This window comes from Etheostoma spectabile, chromosome 17 (genome assembly GCF_008692095.1).
Source record: "Etheostoma spectabile isolate EspeVRDwgs_2016 chromosome 17, UIUC_Espe_1.0, whole genome shotgun sequence".
NCBI classification, from domain to species: Eukaryota; Metazoa; Chordata; class Actinopteri; order Perciformes; family Percidae; genus Etheostoma; species Etheostoma spectabile.
This window is the reverse complement of record NC_045749.1, coordinates 9,003,566-9,023,723: the sequence shown is the minus strand read 5'-3', so window position 1 is coordinate 9,023,723 and position 20,158 is coordinate 9,003,566. Positions and strand designations below refer to the sequence as shown.

Below are 20,158 nucleotides of genomic sequence, written 5' to 3'. Positions count from 1 at the left end.
TTTGACAGACAGATTTGTCCAGCTTGGGAGGGCTGCAGAGGTTGTTAACGCTGTTGATTTGTTTGACTTGGCACTTACACTGGTGGTCACGGCAACAGTTGCCATAGTATTGACAAGAGCTTGTGCAGGAACAGCTTCCCAGGTCCCAGCCGCAGTTGTAACGACATGAGGGCTGAGCTGAGAGACAACATTTACATTATATTCAGATTACTTAAAAAAAAAAAAAAAAAGTATGTTTTTCTTTAATGAAACTTTTACTGAGGGAGAATAAAATTACCAGTTGCTGTTGGTTCAGGTGTGGATAAACAGTAATCTGTAAGAAAGAGAGATTAGATTGGTTAATATATATAAATGAACAATCTATTTTTATGCTTTCTTTCATTTCAACAAAGACATTTTTACTGCTACATCCTGGTCTTAGCTCCAGTGAAAGAAGTATTTAGATACTCAGATACTCAGGTAAAAGGCACTTTGAGTATTTAAAGTAAAACAATGTATGTTCATATGTTACGTTATCATCAGTAAATACACCAGCAGCATTTTACTGGTTGAGGTGTAACTAGTTTTAACTAATTTATTTTAAAAGTTATTCAGTCCAGTGGTTCCCAACCTAGGCCCAATGTGACCCTCTAAAAGGGTCACATTGTAAATCTGAGGGATAAAAAAAAACAAATGTTTTTTTATTTCATATTTTGAACATTTCTCCTATCTTAGATTTTTTTGTGAATTATTTAAATTTATTCTAATTCTTATTCTATACCTCTTTGTTTGAACAGGTATTCAAATGAAACCATACATGTGAAAAGTTGGTGCAAACTGTGAACGACTCATAGACATCTGAAATATGACAGGAGGCACCAACCAGACCGCTGTTGTGTAAGGTTGAGATTCACTCATTTAATCTTCAACAATGCATCATATTTTATGAATGTATCATATGTTGTTTCATTTCAAATCTTAATCTGAAAAGTAAGTCAAAAAGATGTAGTAGAGTAGAAGTATAAAGTAGCAATGAATGGAAATTACTGAGATAAAGTACAAGTCCCTTTAAAAATGTACTTAAATTCAGAATTTGAGTAAATGCACTCAGTTGCATTCCACTACTGCTTACCTTCGTAGTCTGGACAGCAGTTCCCTCTACAGCTTGAAGAGCAAGAGCAGTTTCCAACCTGGTAGCCACAGTTGTATTTGCAGGAACCTCCAGCTGCATGAGGACAGGAAAAACAATTCCCATCACTGAAAAATACAGTTTCGATAGCTCTCTACATAATGTAATGATACCTTTTTGGTGCTCTAGGCCCTATAATCAACATTTTGACATGTCACAGTTGGAAAATCACAGGTTTAAATAATAAAATGAACAATGACTGAATTACATTTAACTGCTTTGGGTTCAGGGTCCTCACATTGTGCATGGCAGTCCTGCTGGGACACTTGAATTGAACTTAAATTATTCACATCTGTGCCTTTCCTACTATGACAAGTCAAAATGTAGGCTGTGAAAAAGGCGTATTGAAATCCTAGATATCATTAAAATGGGGACGCAGCATATTTTATAAAATACATAAATATCTTGGTCTTAACCAAGAGGACTCATGTGTCAACAGGATTTGGAAAAACTTGCTTTTGTCCATGCTTTCATCTTCAGTAGACTTGACTACTGTAACGGGGTCTTTACAGGTCTCACTAAAAAATCAATCAGACAGCTGCAGCTGATTCAGAACGCTGCTGCTCGGGTCCTCACTAAGACCAAGAGACTGGATCACATCCCTCCAGTTCTGAAGTCTTTACACTGGCTTCCTGTGCCTCAAAGAATTGATTTCAAAATAATTTTGCTAGTTTATAAATCACTCAATGGTTTAGGGCCAAAATACATTTCTGATCTGCTGCTACACTATGAACCACCCAGACCTCTCAGGTCATCTGGGACAGGTCTACTTTCTGTCCCCAGAGTCAGAACTAAACAGGGGGAAGCAGCGTTCAGTTTCTATGCTCCTCATATCTGGAATAAACTCCCAGAAACCTGCAGGTCCGCTGCTACTCTGAGTTCTTTTAAATCAAAGCTAAGACCTTTCTTTTAATGTTGCCTTTCTTTAAATGACTGTTCTTTTCTTTAATGTTTAATTTCCTATGCTGCACTGTAATTTTTATTCTTGTGTTTTATGTGTCTTAATGTTCTTATTTTTAATTCACGTGTTTCATCTGTTTTTCTTTTTAACTGTTTTTTAACTGATTTTATGTAAAGCACTTTGAATTGCCCTGTTGCTGAAATGTGCTATACAATTAAAGGTGCCTTGCCTTAACCACTGTTACTTACCCACAACTTGGAAGTCCGCAAAAAAACCTTGGCCGCTACCACTACCATCACTCTTGAAGCGCACAGTTAAAGAAGTACCAGTGGAGTGAAAGGTGGTATTGTTCGTGCCACACACTTTCCCAAGAAGCCTGGAACTGGTACTGGGGCCATCATAGACGTAAATGGCATCAAAAGCACAGGTTGAGTGATACTCAATGCTGTGATAAGGTTAAAGGAAGAACAGAATTTTGAGTTTAAAGCTACAGACAATACAGCAACAGTAGTTAGTGATCACAGGGCCAGCTGAATATGCAGAGCATGCACTTACTTTGCAATACGGAAGTCCAGCTGCACGATTCGACTGCCTGGTGTGATGTTCCAAATACAGTCTGCGTAGTGCGGGTACAGGCCCGGATAGTTAGGGCTGTAAAAAGTGCCCCTGCTGCTATAAAACTGGCTACCACAGCGCACATCTGAAGAAACACAGGATTATAAAAAAAGAAGAAATTACTGAAAAATAACAAATGAATGACCAACTTAAAATGAAAAGAATACAGTCATACAAGTGAGAAATGCAGTTATAAAAAATTACATTTTTGTGTGATACAGAAAATTTTAAGATTATATTTGGACTTCTGAGGGGTGTTTATTTTTATGTCATATGTCAATGCCTTCAATTGTATACAAATGAGATACCTAAAATATATTTAGTCAAAAAATGACTCATTCAGTCTTTAAGTTTGATTATTGTTACTGAAAAATGAAACCATTCACAATGATTCTGTGACAGTCATGCTTACAGTTTACACTCAATTGCAAAAATACGTCAACACTGTGCCTCTCAATTAAATGGTGCAGTCTCTGTGTAACATGTAAGTATATACTGTAGATAAAAATAAATAGATATTAATTAGAAAAAAAACAGAACATGCTCCTTGTTTGTGGGTTACTTATTTTACCCGCTACAGCAGAATCCTTTATACATCTGCATATGTTGCATCAACTGATGGATTAAAAAAAAAACACACACACACACAGACACAAACACACTAAATAAAAAGACAGATTTAAACACTTAAAAGCAAGTATCACCAGATTATGGGCCGCGGATCAAAGACACATTAGTTATTTGTATCTTTCAATACACTTAGTTTTAATTTAGCTGGAACTGATTGAAACACATCAATCAGGCCATTCAGATAGAGACAGTGTAAGGCAAACAGCATGTTTGATGTATGCAGGACAATTAACGTTAAACCATGGTTGCATTATTCTTTGTAGTGGTTTTGTACCTGGAGAAATGGTTGGTGGATTCATTTCCTCAGTTGTTTGAAAGCGACCAACACCTGGTGTATAATGAGAAAAACAAACTTAGTCAGCACAAGTAACAACAGCCAAAACTGGTGTCAAAAACCTGTGATGAAAAAAGACCAAAGTGACAAACATAACAATACCTTGCACTCCATGTGAGGCAACCACACTGCAAAGAACCAAGAGAGTCCACATGGCGAATTTGTTCTCCTTTGAACCTGCTTCAGACGCTGAACATGGCAGCTTATATAGCCAGCCACTTTGATGTAGCGCCCATAAAGTTTCTAAAGCCACCAACAGTGACAGTGATGTATTCCTCATTAATCATTATGCATGAGAAAAAACACACTTGGTTAACTATAATAAAGTGTACACAAAGATTGTGCACATTCATAGCTTCAGGATGTGTTTTAAAATATTTGCTTAAAACATACATAGAACTTAATGAGGGTTTTTGGGAACTTGAGCAGATAATAAAACATCCACTGTAATTATGTATCATGTGTAACTGACATCTGCAACAGTTATTGTAACTGACCACTCAAAATCTACTGCACAGTTGCACTGCTTTTACAGTAAACAGCGTGAACATGAAACATTTGTACATTTTTATTTTCAAAGTAATAGAAAGTAACAGATGCAGTTTCATGTGTTTTAAATATAATAATAATGATAATATTATAAATATAATAATAAAAAAACTCACAATACAGTTCCTTATAGTTGTCTTGTAAATATGCACACATACCATTTAAATCAGATTAAATAGTAATGTGATTATCAGCAGTAAAATGTTAAAATGACGTTACATTTTATTTTTTACATTAAAGCCACATTGGTCCAGACTGAAAGACTGTTGGATTGATTACCATGTTTTTTTCTTTAACATGTATGGTGCCCAGAGGATAAATCCTACTGACTTTGGTAACTGATCCCCGTACGTTTTTTAATCTTCTGCCACCATCAAGTTAACATTGTGGTTTTGTATAAAATTTGTTCGCAACTTCCAGATGTATTGCGATGAAATTAAGTACAGACATTCATACCCCCATACCTTTGAGGATCCCCTGACCTTTGATCTGGCGCCATCATCAGGTCAAATGTTTTAATTGTACTGTCTGCAATACTTTGGTTTATGAGTAAATATCTGCAAAGCTAATAACATTCCCATCCAAGAGGCATACTGAAAGGCTAGATTTTTTAAATCTTTGTGTTACCATTTGTTGGCAAATACACATTTTAATACATAGTGTAAATGTTTTATAGGTTGGATTGTTTAAGAATCTAATTAAAAATTAAAATAGAAATTATATTTACTATATATAACATTTTTAAATGTATTTTTACATTTTACATTTTTAATTTATTATTATTATTATTATTATTATTATTATTCTGTCTTTATTTTATTATTTACATTTGTATTTTTTGTGTATTTGTGGTAATAAATGATAATTTGTCCATAAGGAGTTGGGTTGGGAACCGGAAGGTTGCTGGTTCAAGTCCCAGTACGCTCTTCCCCCCCCTAACCCCTGCTCAGGGCGCTGGTCCAGCACTGGCAGCCCACTTATGACTAGGTCCTGAGAATGTGTGTGTGAATTTCAGACCTGTGTGTAGTGATTACTAACATAACAGAAAGTAAATTGTAATTTCACCACTGGGGATCAATAAACAATCAAATTAATTAATATACGTCAGTAAGTATTAATAAGTATAGTATAGTATTAAGTATTAAGATGCTGCCTTAGCAAATACCATCGTCACAACTCTTTGAAGGACAAATATAATCATTGACAAAAATGTAAATTAGGAATAATGGACATAATATATCAATGTCAAAAATGTATATTGATATCAGTATCAACATACAAATGCTATATATGAATACAATAAAAGTTCAATTGATTGATTGATTGTCATTTGTTGATAAGAGACCAAAAAAAGACACATGAATGTTGCTTCTTAATTGTACATTGTTACGAGTTAGATGAGTGACTGTCAGCATTACAAAAAGTCATTCAGTTTACTGTACAGACTCTTAACTTCCCGTTATCAGTTTTTATTACTGTAATAATGTTTATAAAAGATAAAAACCAGGGTGGTTGTAAAACCCTTAACATAGCATGATGTTTCTCTTTCTGATGAGAAAAGTGAGTGTACCCTGTCCTGTTGAATCAGGTGCGTGTGAAGGATTTTCCTCATTGAGGTCATGGATGTTGTCCTTTAAAGTTAAATGCGAGCTCCTCATGGCTTAATAGGCTTGTTTTTTTGCCTACACAGAACATTTGCACTTTTTTAAGTAAGCCTTGAATTTGTTATCTCTCTAAATCTAAAATTGAGGATGAGACATTGCATTGTTTAATCCTATACATTTGAATCTAAAACACATTTTATTAGTTCTGGCTTTTGAAAGCCTGTTGAAAGCAGGGATGTCTACAATATTCCTCATGATATCAGTTTACATGGTTTGAGTGTTATTGTACATTCATAGTAAAGAGTACATTTGCACTAATGACATGGAATAAAATAATTTAAATTGTGAATAGTGCATTATATCAGAACATATAAAGAGATGACGACAAGATAACATCAGTTACATAGGAACCACAATGTCAAAATAATTATACAACATGACACTCGCTCTTTTTGGCTTGTATAGATTTAACTGATTCTGGTTTGAAACTTGTTTACTTGATACTTGTTTGACCCCAAGGTTGAGCAAATTTCAAAGAACATGTATGATTAATCAAGAGCACTCTTCCTTGATAAACATCTCCACGGTACGGTGACATATCTGTGAGTCACTCTCAAACACAAACAAGCCTGGCTGTCCCTCTGCTTCCCACTCGTCCTTTGTGGAAATTGGCTCTCCTTTTCACCCCCTCCAGTATGTGCTGGCATCATTCACCTAAAGTCAACATGTAGAGGGGACATTGGGTGGTCTCTTTCTGTTCAGACCTTTTTATCTTTAGCAGTAGCACGTCAGTACAAAGCGGGGTTTAAGTCATGACAGCAGAGCCCCTGACTCAATGCTGCTTTGGTTAATCAGTAACCAGGGTGGGAGCATCGCTGCCCAGGTTAAATTGAGGGAGCTGAAGAGCCAGCACCTCACTCAGCAGCAGCAGACACACACGGTAAGAGCAAACTTTGACATGATCTCAGTAATTGCCTTTTGATTGTGCGGACAATATTCAGAAATTTGGGGGAATGGAATTAATTTATGTTCTTTAAAACCAAAAAAACAATGTTCTAAATGTCTCAAATGTGTCAATCTGTGTCTCTTTTTTTAATTTGAGGGTTATCTACTTCATAAAAATAAACAGTACAACTATTTTTTGTAAACTTGATACTTAAAGACAAGGTTATGATGAATCAAATTAAAAATTGACACAAAACATCAGTGATAATGATTCACGCATGTTTTTGACCTCATCAAGTCATGAGGTACACAGATTGATTGGTTGTGTACATTGGAGTGCACCAGTTTTATTGATAAGAGACCAAGGCCATGCCCTGGGATACAATTCCAAATAGGGGAAAATCTAGTGTTTGCTCACCTCCTCCAACAGTCCATCAGTCCACATTTCTGCACGTTCATCTCAAAGGATAAAGTCCTATTTTTGCACAAGCATTCACCCTAGTTACTGTCCTTCACAGAATAAGAAGTTTTCATGAAGGTGAGAAGGTTGTCAGTTCAACTTATTTTCAGCTGCAGTACTAAAAAGCTTTTTACTCTGCATTCATTAGGGAGCTCCAGCAACAACATTTCAATGAGAAAATGGGAAATGAACTATCAATGAACTTGTTGGTTATTTTTTTAAATTATACACTTCATGTGCGTACAAGTCGGTTTTGTAACTTATTTCTATTCATTTATTTTAGATGATGTTTGTACAGTTATTACAACATAAATGCAGCCGAATTTGCCAACAAGTATAATATTTTCCAATCGCTGTGAACCCTTTTGTCTTAATACATGGTGACAATTATGTTTGATTTGTGTCTCCAATCTAAAAGCTGCTTTAACAGAATCCAAACAAACAAACAACAATATCCAAATGAATCATCCAATTTATTTGAGTCAGTGAACACATACAAATTCACAAACAGAAGCAAGTAGATGCATCTTCATTATATATGCAACTTCTGTTGCAGAGGGTAATGCCTGCTCTCATTCACTGACCAGCAGGAGAGAGGACGTACAAAGAGCAATCAATTCATCACTGTCATGCCGCTCTATGCCCAATGTTCCTGCCAGCCAATCCTTTTAAGCCACACTAATAGTGATTTAGCATTCACAAGCCACCCAATATTTAGTGCTTACTAAGAATCAAGAGGCATGCTGATGGCTTGATACACTCAAGGTGATTCATTGTAAACTAAATACATCTGTCTCCCTCCACAGAAGAAATTGTTTTAAGGTGACAACCAACAACAAGGTAAAATGCAGATACTGCGGTCACCTCTCGTAGCCCTCCTACTCTGCTGCTACCTCACAGGAAGCCAAGCTAACCGCGTCTACGTCCACCCCTTCCATCTATTTGCTGCTGAGAATGTCAGCTGCGAGACCCTGCAGATCCAGACGTCCAAGCCTCTGAAGACGCTTTCTGTGGCCCCTCTTGATATTGAAATCCTGACACCAGACAGTAGAGACCTCTTGAAAGTGGACACACAGAGGCAGAATATTTCAGAAAGGACGGCAGTCCTGGCAGAGCTGTTGAACTCTCTGGGCCTGAGGATGTACCAGGCTGTCAGCAGCAAGCAGCACAGCACTAACACCCTCCTCTCTCCGGTCAACACCATTGGATCCCTCGTCACCTTCTACCTGGGGGCCTCCAAGAAGACAGCTAGCTCGTTCCAGGTCTTTGTTTTGTTTTCTTATTGTAGAGAAAAAAAGAATCCTTTACTATTTTGAATGAGAAATTTCTTGTACATTTATTCAAAGAAGTTCATCTTTCCCTATTCATTCCTTTCTTTCCAGCTTCTACTGGGCCTGAGCAGTGACACCGATCGAGAGGACTGTGTGTCCTTAATGGACGGACACAAGGTTCTCAAGACGCTGCAAGGCATTAACTCTCTGGTAGATGATGGGGCAAAAGATGAAATCACAACCCAGGTCTGGACCTTCACTCGCCAGGACGCTCAGCTGTCCGAGGACTTTATTCAAGGCACACAGGACTTCTCTGACACATCATTTATCCGCGGGGTGGACTTCTCCAAACCTCAAGAGGCTGAGCAGCTGGTGAACAGCTTTGTGGAGAAGACATCAGACGGGAGGGTGAAGGGCATCTTTAAAGAGCTGAACTCCAGCAGCGACCTTCTGTTCGTTTCTTCCTTCAACTTCCAAGGTCTGTCTCTTTTTCTATTTTGTTTAAACTTCTGATAAATTGATTTGACAGGATACACACATTGAGTTTCATAATTTAAAATCAAAACTGACTTTGTATTTTAGGAATGAGAATAGATACCACATTTTAAGATTTAAATCTTTATCACAATGCCAGGATGATAATATTAAATGAAGATGGTACCATTTATTATGTTTGAATTAACTTCTCAGTACATTTACAATACAACACGTTTTAACAAGTACTAGTACAGGGGTACTATCGGAAATGTCTTTATGCATAATTCCTAAAACAATTATACTATAATAAAAAATAAATTTAGTGATGGATTCTAAATATTTGACATATAGACTAGCATTGAAATGTTTTTCAATTACAAGGTTGTTGTTTAGCCTAAACAGGCACAGCGTTGTATCTCTTTATATAGGCCTTTTTTACTACCAAAAATGTTTTGTGCTGTTAAGGGGGTACTTGCCTGAAAAAAATATTTCAAAGAGCTTACATTATTGAACAAAGTTTGAAAACCACATCCACATGGTATACATGTGCCAGTCAAACATTTGTGCAGTTGACCTAAATGCTGATGTGCCAAACTGAAATCAGTAATTTCACACAGAGAGAAAGAGAGAGAGAGAGAGAGAGAGAGAGAGAGAGAGAGAGAGAGAGAGAGAGAGAGAGAGAGAGAGAGAGAGAGAGAGAGAGAGAGAGAGAGAGAGAGAGAGAGAGAGAGAGAGAGAGAATAATGTTCAGAGTTCTGCCAACTACTGCCACACTTTGCAGTACCTTGTTTTGTTCTTTGGTTGTGTCTGTTTAGGCAACTGGAGGACGGCTTTTCAACCAGAAAGGACCTCCCTGCAGGAGTTTCATGTGGATGAAATGACAACAGTAATGGCTCCACTGATGACCCACACGGGTCAGTACTACTACCTGAATGATAAGGTAAATCTTAGTTTAGGAAATGTTGGTTATGTGTCTATATTTGTTGGCTATTTCTGTTCCCCACATATTTGCAGCTGTAAACTATGAAATGTACTCAGGTGAGGACTCATCTGTGATATTTTTTTCTTTTGTCACCATGAAGGTACGGCGGTGTACAGTTGTGAAGCTGTCTCTGAGCAAACGGTCCTACATGTTGTTGGTCCTGCCTCATGAAGGGGCCAGCCTCCAGGATATTGAATCTAAACTCACTACGCGCACTGATGTGATGTCTGGCTGGCACCAGAGCCTCCAGGAGGGGTGAGTATTGTTTAAATCCAGACCTACAGAAGTATCACCTCCGATGCTTGGTGTCCTTTACAATAGCACAAGCTGATGGACCAAACATTCAGAAGCATCTTTGGTCCTTTTTGGTCACGTTATGTGCCCATCAATTTAAATTCCTGTTCATGTTCAGTTACATTATTTTCATTAGCCAATGATATGTATTTCTGTTCAAATGTATGTGTATGTTGAGTAAATGGGGCTATAGGATTTAAGGGCAGAAAAAGTTAGTTACAGTCCCATTTTAGTTTTGTCATTTTCAAACTTAAATTCTGTCTCCCATTCTGTGCATCCAACCAGTCTGTTGGAGCTGTCCCTCCCAAAGTTTTCAATGTCTTCTGTGATTAATCTGCGTGACCTGCTGACCAACATGGATCCAGAAATTGAGGCCAAGCTGTTGGGCTCCCAGGCTGAGTTCAGTCAACTCAGCAACATCAAACCCTTCACTATAGATAAGGTGACCTAAATCAGTGTTGACCTTACCATTTTTTTTGTTTTGTTTTGTTTTGTTTAAAACACTCACTTCATGTGTGCATCATTAACTGCTCTCTCTCTCTCTCTCTCTCTGTTTCCTCTCAGGCGGTCAACAAGGTGTTGTTTGAGATGTCAGAGGAAGGAGCAGAACCTCAGAACAAGACCCAGGAAGAGGGCATCCCTGTGAAACTGTCAATCAACCGGCCGTTCTTCTTTTCTGTCATAGAGGGAGATTTTAACGCCATCCTTATGTTGGGCAAGATCACAAATCCTACACTGTAAAGTAATATAGTACTTTCATTTTGATCATACCTGAGTTTTCTAGCTGAAATAATGCCCAAATACATTTCATGAGGAACGAAGAACATGCCGGCTCAAGAAGGATCTATCGATATTTGACAGTGTTATCTTTCACCACTGAGAGGACTGGCGATCCCTGTGTATTTATAAAAAGCTGTTAGTTTAAGATGTTTTCAAGCATCCTGTTAAAAATCATAATTTGTTTTATTTCTGTAAAATGTATTATAGCAGAGTGCTGTACAGTATTTTTTCAGTAGAGTAGGTACAGTAACTAATATGTTGTATATTGTAACTAAGAGTCTATTTTTGTTTCAGATTGATGTCATTGATTTCCATCAGGGTTTCAGATAGTCATTAACATTTCAATGCTTCAAATGAGTATTCATTCAAATGATATCACCGCCTAATACAATTTAGTGAATACTGAATGTTGAGCAGATATTAAACTATACACTTCCTGTTACAAAACCTGTCTGTATTTTAATAATGGAGCCATCTGCAAATCATAAAAACTGTAAGAAAGGTATTATGTCAGGTTGCAAATGTGGTCATTGTATTAGCAGCATTCTATTACATCTAAAACACATGGAAAACAGAATTCATGTGTGAAATAACACGGAATTAGGCATATTAGTTTCACTGAATGGTGACAGCACAGCAGCTTCTTGCTTGTCATGCCCAAAAAAACAAAAATCTAAAACCAGTTATTTAAAGCCAAATGTTCAGTTTTCAAACACCCAAGTTTGAGTTTGATTTATGAATATTTGTGGTTCATCAATATGTAGCATTTATTGTTAGTCCTGAGGGAAAAAAATGTATGCAGTGCAAACTGATCTATTACAACACGAGAAAATCAACCCTGTATTCAAAGTTCTTTATTGTATCCCCAAGTTAATTATGGTAATTATATTATACAACTTTGATTTTTACAAAAATGTACATGTTATACACTTACATACTTCTTTATTTGAGATGAATCCTTTACCAAATATCAGAAATTAGATGAATATTGTTTGTTTGACATTCTCTCTTCACTTAGATTTGAGACTCTTGTAAAATGTAGCCCCACATATAATGATCAACGCAGTAATTTTCCGTAGAGCACTGCATCTCATCAGCATCAATCATTTTGTGAAAAACTTCATGAACATAGTACCATGCAGTCCCTTTTATTTACAGCAGAACCAATAATGATCCAGGCTCACCTACAGACAGTAGTTTCTCTACAGTTTGATCAGACGCAACTCTGGCAGTTTCCTGTTGTTGAAATGTTTGTGCAATGTGACTTTAAAGTCTGCCTTAGATGAAGATGTTTTTGAGCAAAGGAATTTCAGTAGTGTCAGTTCTTGTTACATTCTTCATGGTCTAAACATCATCAACTGCTACCAGACCATGACTATGGCCCGGATTGGTACAAATGTGTTTTATTCCTTCACAAGTCTTTAGGCAAAGCAGCATGTTAATAGGTTTCACTTACTATGGAGTCCACTTTTTACTAGGTGTGTTCAGCGAGCTCTCGGGCCTCTCTTACCAGGTCCATCAGAGTGGAGAACATGGAGATGTCACTTGGCTGAAGACCCATCTTCTGGATCTGAGACACGTAATAGTACAGTATAAGAGAGAATCAGCAAAAGTATTTCAGATGACACTGAAGTTTCTAACAGAACATAGTAGCAGTATACTGTATATGGTGTATACACACACACACACACACAGACACACAGACACACACACACACACACAGACACAGACACAGACACAGACACACACACACACACACACACACACACACACACACAGTATATATTATTGGCAGAGGAATGTGCATTATTTGTCACATGTTCAAATATATCACCACACGTGTCTACCCTCGTCAAACGCCACTTACCTGTTCCCCAAGGTATTCCACATCCAGTGCCAATTGCAGTCGGATCTTGCTGTCGTCTGAAGGTCCACTGTTTGCTCCTGCCGTGGTAGTCGTGCTCGCACCTTTTCTGGCTTGTTTTAATCGCTTCAGACTCTCCTCCATCTTTCTCACTGAGCTCAGCACCTCTGATATGGTCTCATAGTACCTGGACACAAGAAAGATGGAAAATTAAAGTAGGAAACACAAACTTTGTCAGTTGCCACTGGAAAGATTTATAAAAGAAATACAATTTTCAGAAAGAAATAGTCTTTCAATTATATTAAAAGGAAAAGCACATTCGGTAAACATCATAGGCACAGGCAAAACTTTCTATTCTTCAACACTGGTACTGTATCTGGGTCTATTTGTGTTGTGCAGGTGTGTTAGCTCACCTCTGTGTGCAGTCAGACAGTGCAACTCGCAGCCACTCTTGTGCTGTAATGGGGGTGACCAACCCCGTTGAGTCGGTCAGTAACTGATGTAACGGGCGTAAGGCATTGTCCATGTAGGCGGATGCACGCACTGGCAGATCCTGCTCAGGGAGGAAGTCAAATGTTTTACAGATAGCAAGGTTTTTAGTTTTTAGTTTTACAAACACGTTGGTAGTAAAGACACGCATTCCAATTCTTGCTTGTGTTAAGGATTTCTGAATTTAGAACACTTTGTTCATGTTGAGGATTGGGAGAGGCGGTTGACAACCTAACCAACACCTTCTGTGACAACAGCTCCACCACTTATATTCCTGTCTATTAAACTATTGTCAAAAAACTGTGTTTTGGGGTACATTTTCTTAATGTGGTGCCATGCAATTGTTAGTAATATCGAAATTGTGTAAAGTGTCACCTGTGCAACTCTATTGAGCAGGAAAACATGAATAAAGAATGAGATTCAGTATCAGCAGATATTTAGTATTATATATTTGGTATTATAGGTAATTTAAGGACTTAATGACATTCAGGCAATAAAACTTGATCAGGACATCCTTTTAAATGGTTATCAGTGCATCTCTGTGCTGTATGCTAAGTGAGTGGAGGAATGAATAAAAGAATGAGCATGTTTGACGGAAAAAATTATTAGTACAAGTTTAACAAACTGGAAAGTAAGTCCAGTAAGTGGGCTAAGTCATTTTATCAAAAGTGACATTTCCAAGGTCAGTTATAAATTTAAGCTCAATGATGTGCTTCACTTACAAGAAATCTCTTAAAAGGTGTGCCCAGCCTTATAATTAAAAAAAAGTTATTTCGTTCATTAGTTTTCTGTGTTAGAGCTACTAAGAATGTTAAAATCAAATGCCATTCATGTATAACACATACATAATGAATCAGAGTTCCAGTTTCATTAATATCTGGCCAGTTAATGCATTTCAAAACGTCACAGTCTGACCTTTAATTATAGTATTTCCATCAGTAAAAAAAAAAAAAATGGATATGCCACTACTGAGTTCCAAGTGCATTTGCCCTGCATTTACCTTGTCTAAATCATGCAAACAGTGCTCCCAATGTTCCCTCCAAGTTATGTTATGGGAGAATATTATATAAGGACATCAGAGTAAACATGTACGCTTGCTGCTTCGCTGACCTTATTAGTCCTGCGGTAGAGCCGTGGAACCTCGGAGGCACTCTTCAGAAAGCGGCAACTGCGTTCTGTCAGATGCTGGGTCATCCTGGTGTTCAGAGTGGGAACGCTACTTGACAGACAAGCCTTGGAGTCTGTTAGAGCATCTGACATAGAAGAGAGTGCTAATAAATGCAAAAGTACACACACAGTGCTAAAGCCCTGGTGATTAACCAGGGGACAGTGAGCAAGGAAGGCCATGTGGATTATATTAAGTGAGTCATGCTCAATCGCCTGTCAGGGATTGGATGGCATATTCTTCAAAAAAATAAGACCACAGCAAATAAAATCCTCATTACCTGAGAAAACATTGCAGAGTTAAGAGTATCAAACATTGCAAAAGGAAGAGAAAATCTTTAATAGGTAGCTTACCCTCCACGATAGCAACATTTTTGAATCCGATGGCTTCTAACCGCTGTCTGACCATCTCTGACACCTCTGATATCTAAGAGAAAGACAAACAAGCTGTCAATGTGGCAACAATAAAGTGGAAAACCATTATGAAATTCTCAAAAAGAGATACTTAGTATGATGTAAAAGACCCCATTAAGTCTAGAAAAAAAGTGTATGTTTTTCCTTGGTGTGTATGTGTACCTGCTCCTGCAGCTTTTGAATGTCAGCTGCGATGTAGACCAGCTGTTTGGTGGACAGGGAGGCTGGACTCCCACTCTCACTGCCGCCCTCATCCATTGACGTTCGGCTGGAAGTGGAGGAGGCCGAGCTTGGCAGAGGCCTGGTTTGCTCTTTAGCCACCTCAGGGGTTGGACTCTTTGTCAAAACCTTTACGGACACGAAGCAAGATGAGAAACGAGAGAAAGCAACAGCAATATTCCAATTCATTTGCATTCTGCTCTGTTGGAATTACTGCTCTTAAACAGAAAATTTAAATCATTATAGTCCTCTCTGGTATATTTAAATGTACCTCGTCAAGAAACTTGGCGTATCGTGAATAGAGCTGCAGTGTTAGCTTCCAGAAGCGATGAGCCAGAGGTGACAGGTAGACTTTATCTGACCAACATCTCATTAGGCAGGACCACAACACCTCAGATACCTGCAGGTGGTATGCACTGCCAGCTGGACATGAGCAGACACAGAGATACACAGCTAATGCAGGTAAAGTATTAGGTACACACTGGTGTTCATGATAAAGAACAATATACTACCTGGTGCTGCCTCTAGTCCATCACTGATGGCGTTCTCTAGACTTCCTGCTATTTCCTTGTACCTAAAAACACAAGGAGGGGAAAAACAAGCAATGTGTTGTCAGCTTATTTCCGGCATCAGCTCTGATGTACTTGACATAAAACAACACTGTATGCGTTGGAAATTGTGGACTTTCCAGAAAAGTTGAACTGTGATCATGACCATTACAGTGTGTGCGTGTTTGTGGGGGGTGGGAGGAGGTTGACAAACAGTGGACAACTTCTTTACTGCTTCAAAAGATCAATGGCCATTCAGTCAAAGTCCAGTGTCATGTTTATGGGCTATGTTTAGTAATACCCTGACACACATCCTCAGTTAACATTTGGCTTCTTGTCATCATTCTGCATGAAACTCACACCAATAAGCAATTTTCCACACAAAATGGGCATTGTTCAACTTGTGGACGTCTGCCAACTTGTCTGTTTCCCGTAAAAAATGCTGGCAGGCTGCTATTTTAATCAAAGCATTCTATTGAGTTCTTAAAGTGAGACCAGTCAATTCTTCAAAATACATGTTTAGAAATTCCACCTTCACCAACATCTGACTAGATTCCTTCAAGCTGAGGTCTAACTTAAGATCAAAACACACCTATAAAAGTAAAAATGTATGTACGGTTGTGTATATGTATGAATGTCATCTAAACCAAAATGTCGATTAGCTTAAAAGAATAGTTTGACATAATATGCAGATACTGATAAGGAATGTTGGATTGCCAGTTTTCGGAGTGTTACAGATATGGACACAGGCCCCTCTGATCTGATGTCTGAAAGGTGTCGGGGGAGGGGGATTTCACAAGCGCTTCCAAAAAAAAAAAAAAAAACTGCCAGCGCTTCTTGTCACAGCCAAGAAATAGCATACATAAGCCCGGAAAACCACAGACTGTTGTTTTGCACTTCAGTCCTCTGGACAGAGCCAGGCTAGCTCTCTCCCTCTGTTACCAGATCCTATTGAGGTAATACGCACCGTAGCTGAAAGTAGACAGGCAGGTTCCATTTGTTGTGGAAGCTGGTATATGATGGGTGTACTCTCAGTCTCTTCACACTGGCCTGCGAGCTGCACTGACGCTCAAACCTTCGCACAAACTCCATACTGGCGCTGTAACGCTAGAAAAGAAGATAAAGAGTCAACAGAAAAAACACACAGGTGAAACTACTCAATCTCGACTGCATTATGCGATTAAAAACCTTTAGTAACAGCAAAAACAAACACACAGCAACTGTGTCAATCTGGCTGTACCTCATAGAATATGTCAGGGTTTCCAGGGTTGAAGAGGTAGGCCAACCTCTCCTCTATCCCTTTGATTATCTCTGGCCACACAGAGTTCACCAGAAAATCATAACCTGGCACAGCGTCAGCTTTGTCACTAAGGAGAGAGGAAACATCAGCGTATAAAAAATATGTTATGATATCATCTACTTTTGTTGCTACTCCACCAGTGATTCATTTAAGTGCACAATTTAGGAGTTGGAGTTGTTCAAGTGTTCAAATATGTTGAGTACATGATGCATGGTAATTATATGAATGCAATATAAATAAATATCAATAGTGTGTGGTTAACATGCTAAATGCAACAGCTCCAACAGATGAACGCAGACAAGTGTTGCTTGATCTATGCATGCTATGAATGAATAATGGCTCCATAATAACATCAATACCTGGATATGGCTCCTCCAGTCACCTCTCTAAGGAGTCTACAGTGATGAGGAACAAACTCCAACAATCTAGTGTACATCAACTGGAGACCATTCGGACTGGACTTCACCACCTCTGCTACTATTACCTAAAAGAAGGTAAGAAGATGAGAGGATATTCTATCAAAGTTATCATTTAATGTCTTCAAAAAAACAGCAATTCACCTGGATTAAGTGTTTACCAAAACATGCGTGGTTTGTTTACCTGGTCCATGTATGGCTTGACGAGCACCTGTCCTACCAGGGCCTCAGCATCTCGAGTCTTGTCTATGGTGGCATACGTCCTCAGGCAGTGACGCACCATGTCCACATTGGATGTTTGCAGACCCTCGATCAGCACGCCCTCCAGAGATTGCTGCAGCATGGAGGTGATCCCTGCAATACGCTGCCAGAGAACACAAACAAGTATCAGAAAATATTCCAACTGAGTATATTCCAAGTAAATCAATGTGGCATCTAGGATCAAATATTGAGAGATATTTAGGACTGCACAGAAGCTGATTATCTTCGTCAATTAATTACAGGACTTATGGACTCACAGCAGCCAGACAGACAAACTCATTAACTGAGTGATTATTAATTCATCAGCTGTCTGACTGATTGAGTCATTAACACTTACAGGTCTAACTTTGTCCAGTAGGGGCATGCCTTTGCTCTGTACAGCATGGAACTGCAGCTGGTTGAATTCTGTAGCAATCCTCTCCAGGATCTGACCTGCTACCAAGGGGCTGGACATACACAGACAGACATGAAGTGAGACACAGAAGCTGAATACTACATCCCTGCAGAATCAAGCTCAAACTATTTGAACTTCTGGTGTGCTCAACATGACAAAATACAAATATAGCTTTTCAAACTACAGTTTTAAAATAAACATAGATATGCATAACAAATGTATGACCAGGATATTTTCTATCTCATCTAATCTGTCTATTGTTTGTGATACCTGGTTAGGCAGAATGTTGAAATGCAAATATTGAAACTGTCATTACTTGGTAAACAAACTGCCCACATTCGACTCAGTATGTGGTGGCTGGCTTTAGTCTATCAAGTAAAGCCAGCTCGTCAGGTTCCCACCTGCTGATTTCCAGAGAGCTGGATTCCTTGGAGCTCTGTGAGTGGAGGATCTTCTCAATCTTCTCCACTGAACTCACCACTTGAATCAGTCTCAATACACACACCTGATGGATGGGATGATAAAAGGAAGATGATAATTCATTGAGAACATCCCACAGAGTAGACATCTGTCTTCTATGCACGTTCTCTCTACATAAAAAACTGGAAAACTAGGAATTGCTATAAAAAATTTTAAAAACTCCTAAATCGTCTGTATTGGTAGTTTATTATTCACAATTTGACATTGACATGCCATACTTGACTGTCACTGAGCATTGTAAATGTGATCATACGAATCATACAAATGTGATATAGATTTAGTTAATGATTAATACTAACTATGATCAAATATTGAACAAAGAGTCAAACCTTTTTTTTCTGCAGATCTTCCTGTTTGGTTAGCTGGTTGTCTATTGCCTGAATCACCTCACTCACACAGGACCGCAGACTCTGCAACAGATAAGAGTAAGGAACATGCATGAAACCTCTGTGGCAGTAATTAGTATGTATGAGTTTACAGCATACTTAATTAGAACACATACCATAACCTCCTCTCGTAACTGTCCTAATGGCACAGATAGCTGATTGAGGGCTTTGTCCATTCCCACCTAAAACGAGTGAGCAGAGGTATGACATTAGAATCTGTCTACTCTCACACCTAACTTTACTGAACTTTTGAGGCTGAAAATGCACAGCAATACCAATATATCTGTGATCCTATCAACTAAAAGCAAGGACTTGCCGATTCAGAGGTCGGGTTCCAGAGCATTTAAGAAGATATCTTAGTTGATTTTATCTAGACAGTTTACATTAAAGGTCAAGATTGCTTTTTGGACATTATAAGAGAATATTCTCAATAAACCACGGATTTCTAGATGCCCTCCCTGTCTCTTGTGGACTGCAAGCTGTTACTGGCTGTTGGCTGTCCAGTCCACAAATGCACAACCACATTAACAACAACTGACCAGGTTGGTGGAGAGGTTAACAAAGTCGGCATAGTCCTTGTTGATGAGCTCCACCATGGCCGTTTTCAGCAGCTTATAGTAGAGCTCCAGGTCCTCCCTCATTTCCTCCAGCTGGACCTGCTTCCGACACCCCGACACAAACTGGTCAACGTCAAAGTCATCCTGCAAGAAAGAGAGACAACCGACAGCAACATCAGTCAGACCAGAGGGAAACCGTCAGACCCACTTATATAGCAGCAGCCATGCTTACAATGACACCTAGTATTACTAACAGAAAATGAAGAGAGAAAATCGACTTAACAACAAACTGACTGACCAAAACGACAAACACGTCATACAGAATTAAGAAACAGGAGCATAGCTAGCTAATGCTAGCTAGTTTAACAGCATATAATTATAATCTATCGTTAGCGCGTTAACAAACTTAACGGATTCTTACCTTCATAAAAACATCCTTGTCAAAGCACAAAGAATCTGGTCCCTTTGGTAGATTCATGTTGGATTACAAAACACAGCTACAACACACAAATGAAGAAGAGTCCGGAAAAGTACAGGTCCAGCTAGCTGCTGCTGTCACCGAGTTTCCGCAAACATGGCAAGCGCACCAACGAGGAAGAAGAACGAGGAGGACCACTACAGCCACGCTGCTGCGCCCTCTAGAGGCAAGAAGAGGT

At 38.7% G+C, this 20,158-nt stretch overlaps 2 protein-coding genes across 3 annotated transcripts in view; one reads left to right on the top strand and one right to left on the bottom strand.

The window, feature by feature from the left end:
- The first annotated feature begins 6,493 nt into the window (after positions 1–6,493).
- agt (angiotensinogen) lies at positions 6,494–16,854 on the top strand. Of its 2 annotated transcripts, none has more exons than XM_032540540.1 (7): positions 6,494–6,741; positions 8,013–8,468; positions 8,589–8,955; positions 9,770–9,894; positions 10,037–10,191; positions 10,516–10,708; positions 16,843–16,854. In XM_032540540.1, exons 2-6 carry the CDS (start codon positions 8,052–8,054, stop codon positions 10,679–10,681), a joined length of 1,230 nt encoding a protein of 409 aa, XP_032396431.1. In that variant the 5' UTR covers positions 6,494–6,741; positions 8,013–8,051; the 3' UTR covers positions 10,682–10,708; positions 16,843–16,854. The 2 variants fall into 2 exon arrangements, with proteins under 2 accessions (XP_032396431.1, XP_032396430.1); XM_032540539.1 differs by lacking the exon at positions 16,843–16,854 and adding an exon at positions 10,795–11,803 and having other exon boundaries at positions 10,516–10,672.
- The window catches only part of cog2 (component of oligomeric golgi complex 2), an 8,325-nt gene continuing 17 nt past the window's right edge, over positions 11,851–20,158 (bottom strand). Inside the window, exons 1-18 of the mRNA XM_032540537.1 lie at positions 19,924–20,158; positions 19,485–19,646; positions 19,062–19,127; positions 18,889–18,969; positions 18,481–18,584; positions 18,023–18,131; positions 17,609–17,788; positions 17,368–17,492; positions 16,949–17,075; positions 16,676–16,815; positions 15,673–15,734; positions 15,432–15,583; positions 15,104–15,289; positions 14,882–14,954; positions 14,474–14,616; positions 13,288–13,427; positions 12,878–13,061; positions 11,851–12,580 (exon numbers count right to left, since the gene is read on the bottom strand). The exon at positions 19,924–20,158 is cut by the window's right edge and continues 17 nt beyond it. Coding sequence (XP_032396428.1) covers positions 12,485–12,580; positions 12,878–13,061; positions 13,288–13,427; positions 14,474–14,616; positions 14,882–14,954; positions 15,104–15,289; positions 15,432–15,583; positions 15,673–15,734; positions 16,676–16,815; positions 16,949–17,075; positions 17,368–17,492; positions 17,609–17,788; positions 18,023–18,131; positions 18,481–18,584; positions 18,889–18,969; positions 19,062–19,127; positions 19,485–19,646; positions 19,924–19,980 — 2,187 coding nt within the window. The 5' untranslated portion in view covers positions 19,981–20,158 and the 3' untranslated portion in view covers positions 11,851–12,484. The remainder of the gene's footprint in view (positions 12,581–12,877; positions 13,062–13,287; positions 13,428–14,473; positions 14,617–14,881; positions 14,955–15,103; positions 15,290–15,431; positions 15,584–15,672; positions 15,735–16,675; positions 16,816–16,948; positions 17,076–17,367; positions 17,493–17,608; positions 17,789–18,022; positions 18,132–18,480; positions 18,585–18,888; positions 18,970–19,061; positions 19,128–19,484; positions 19,647–19,923) is intronic.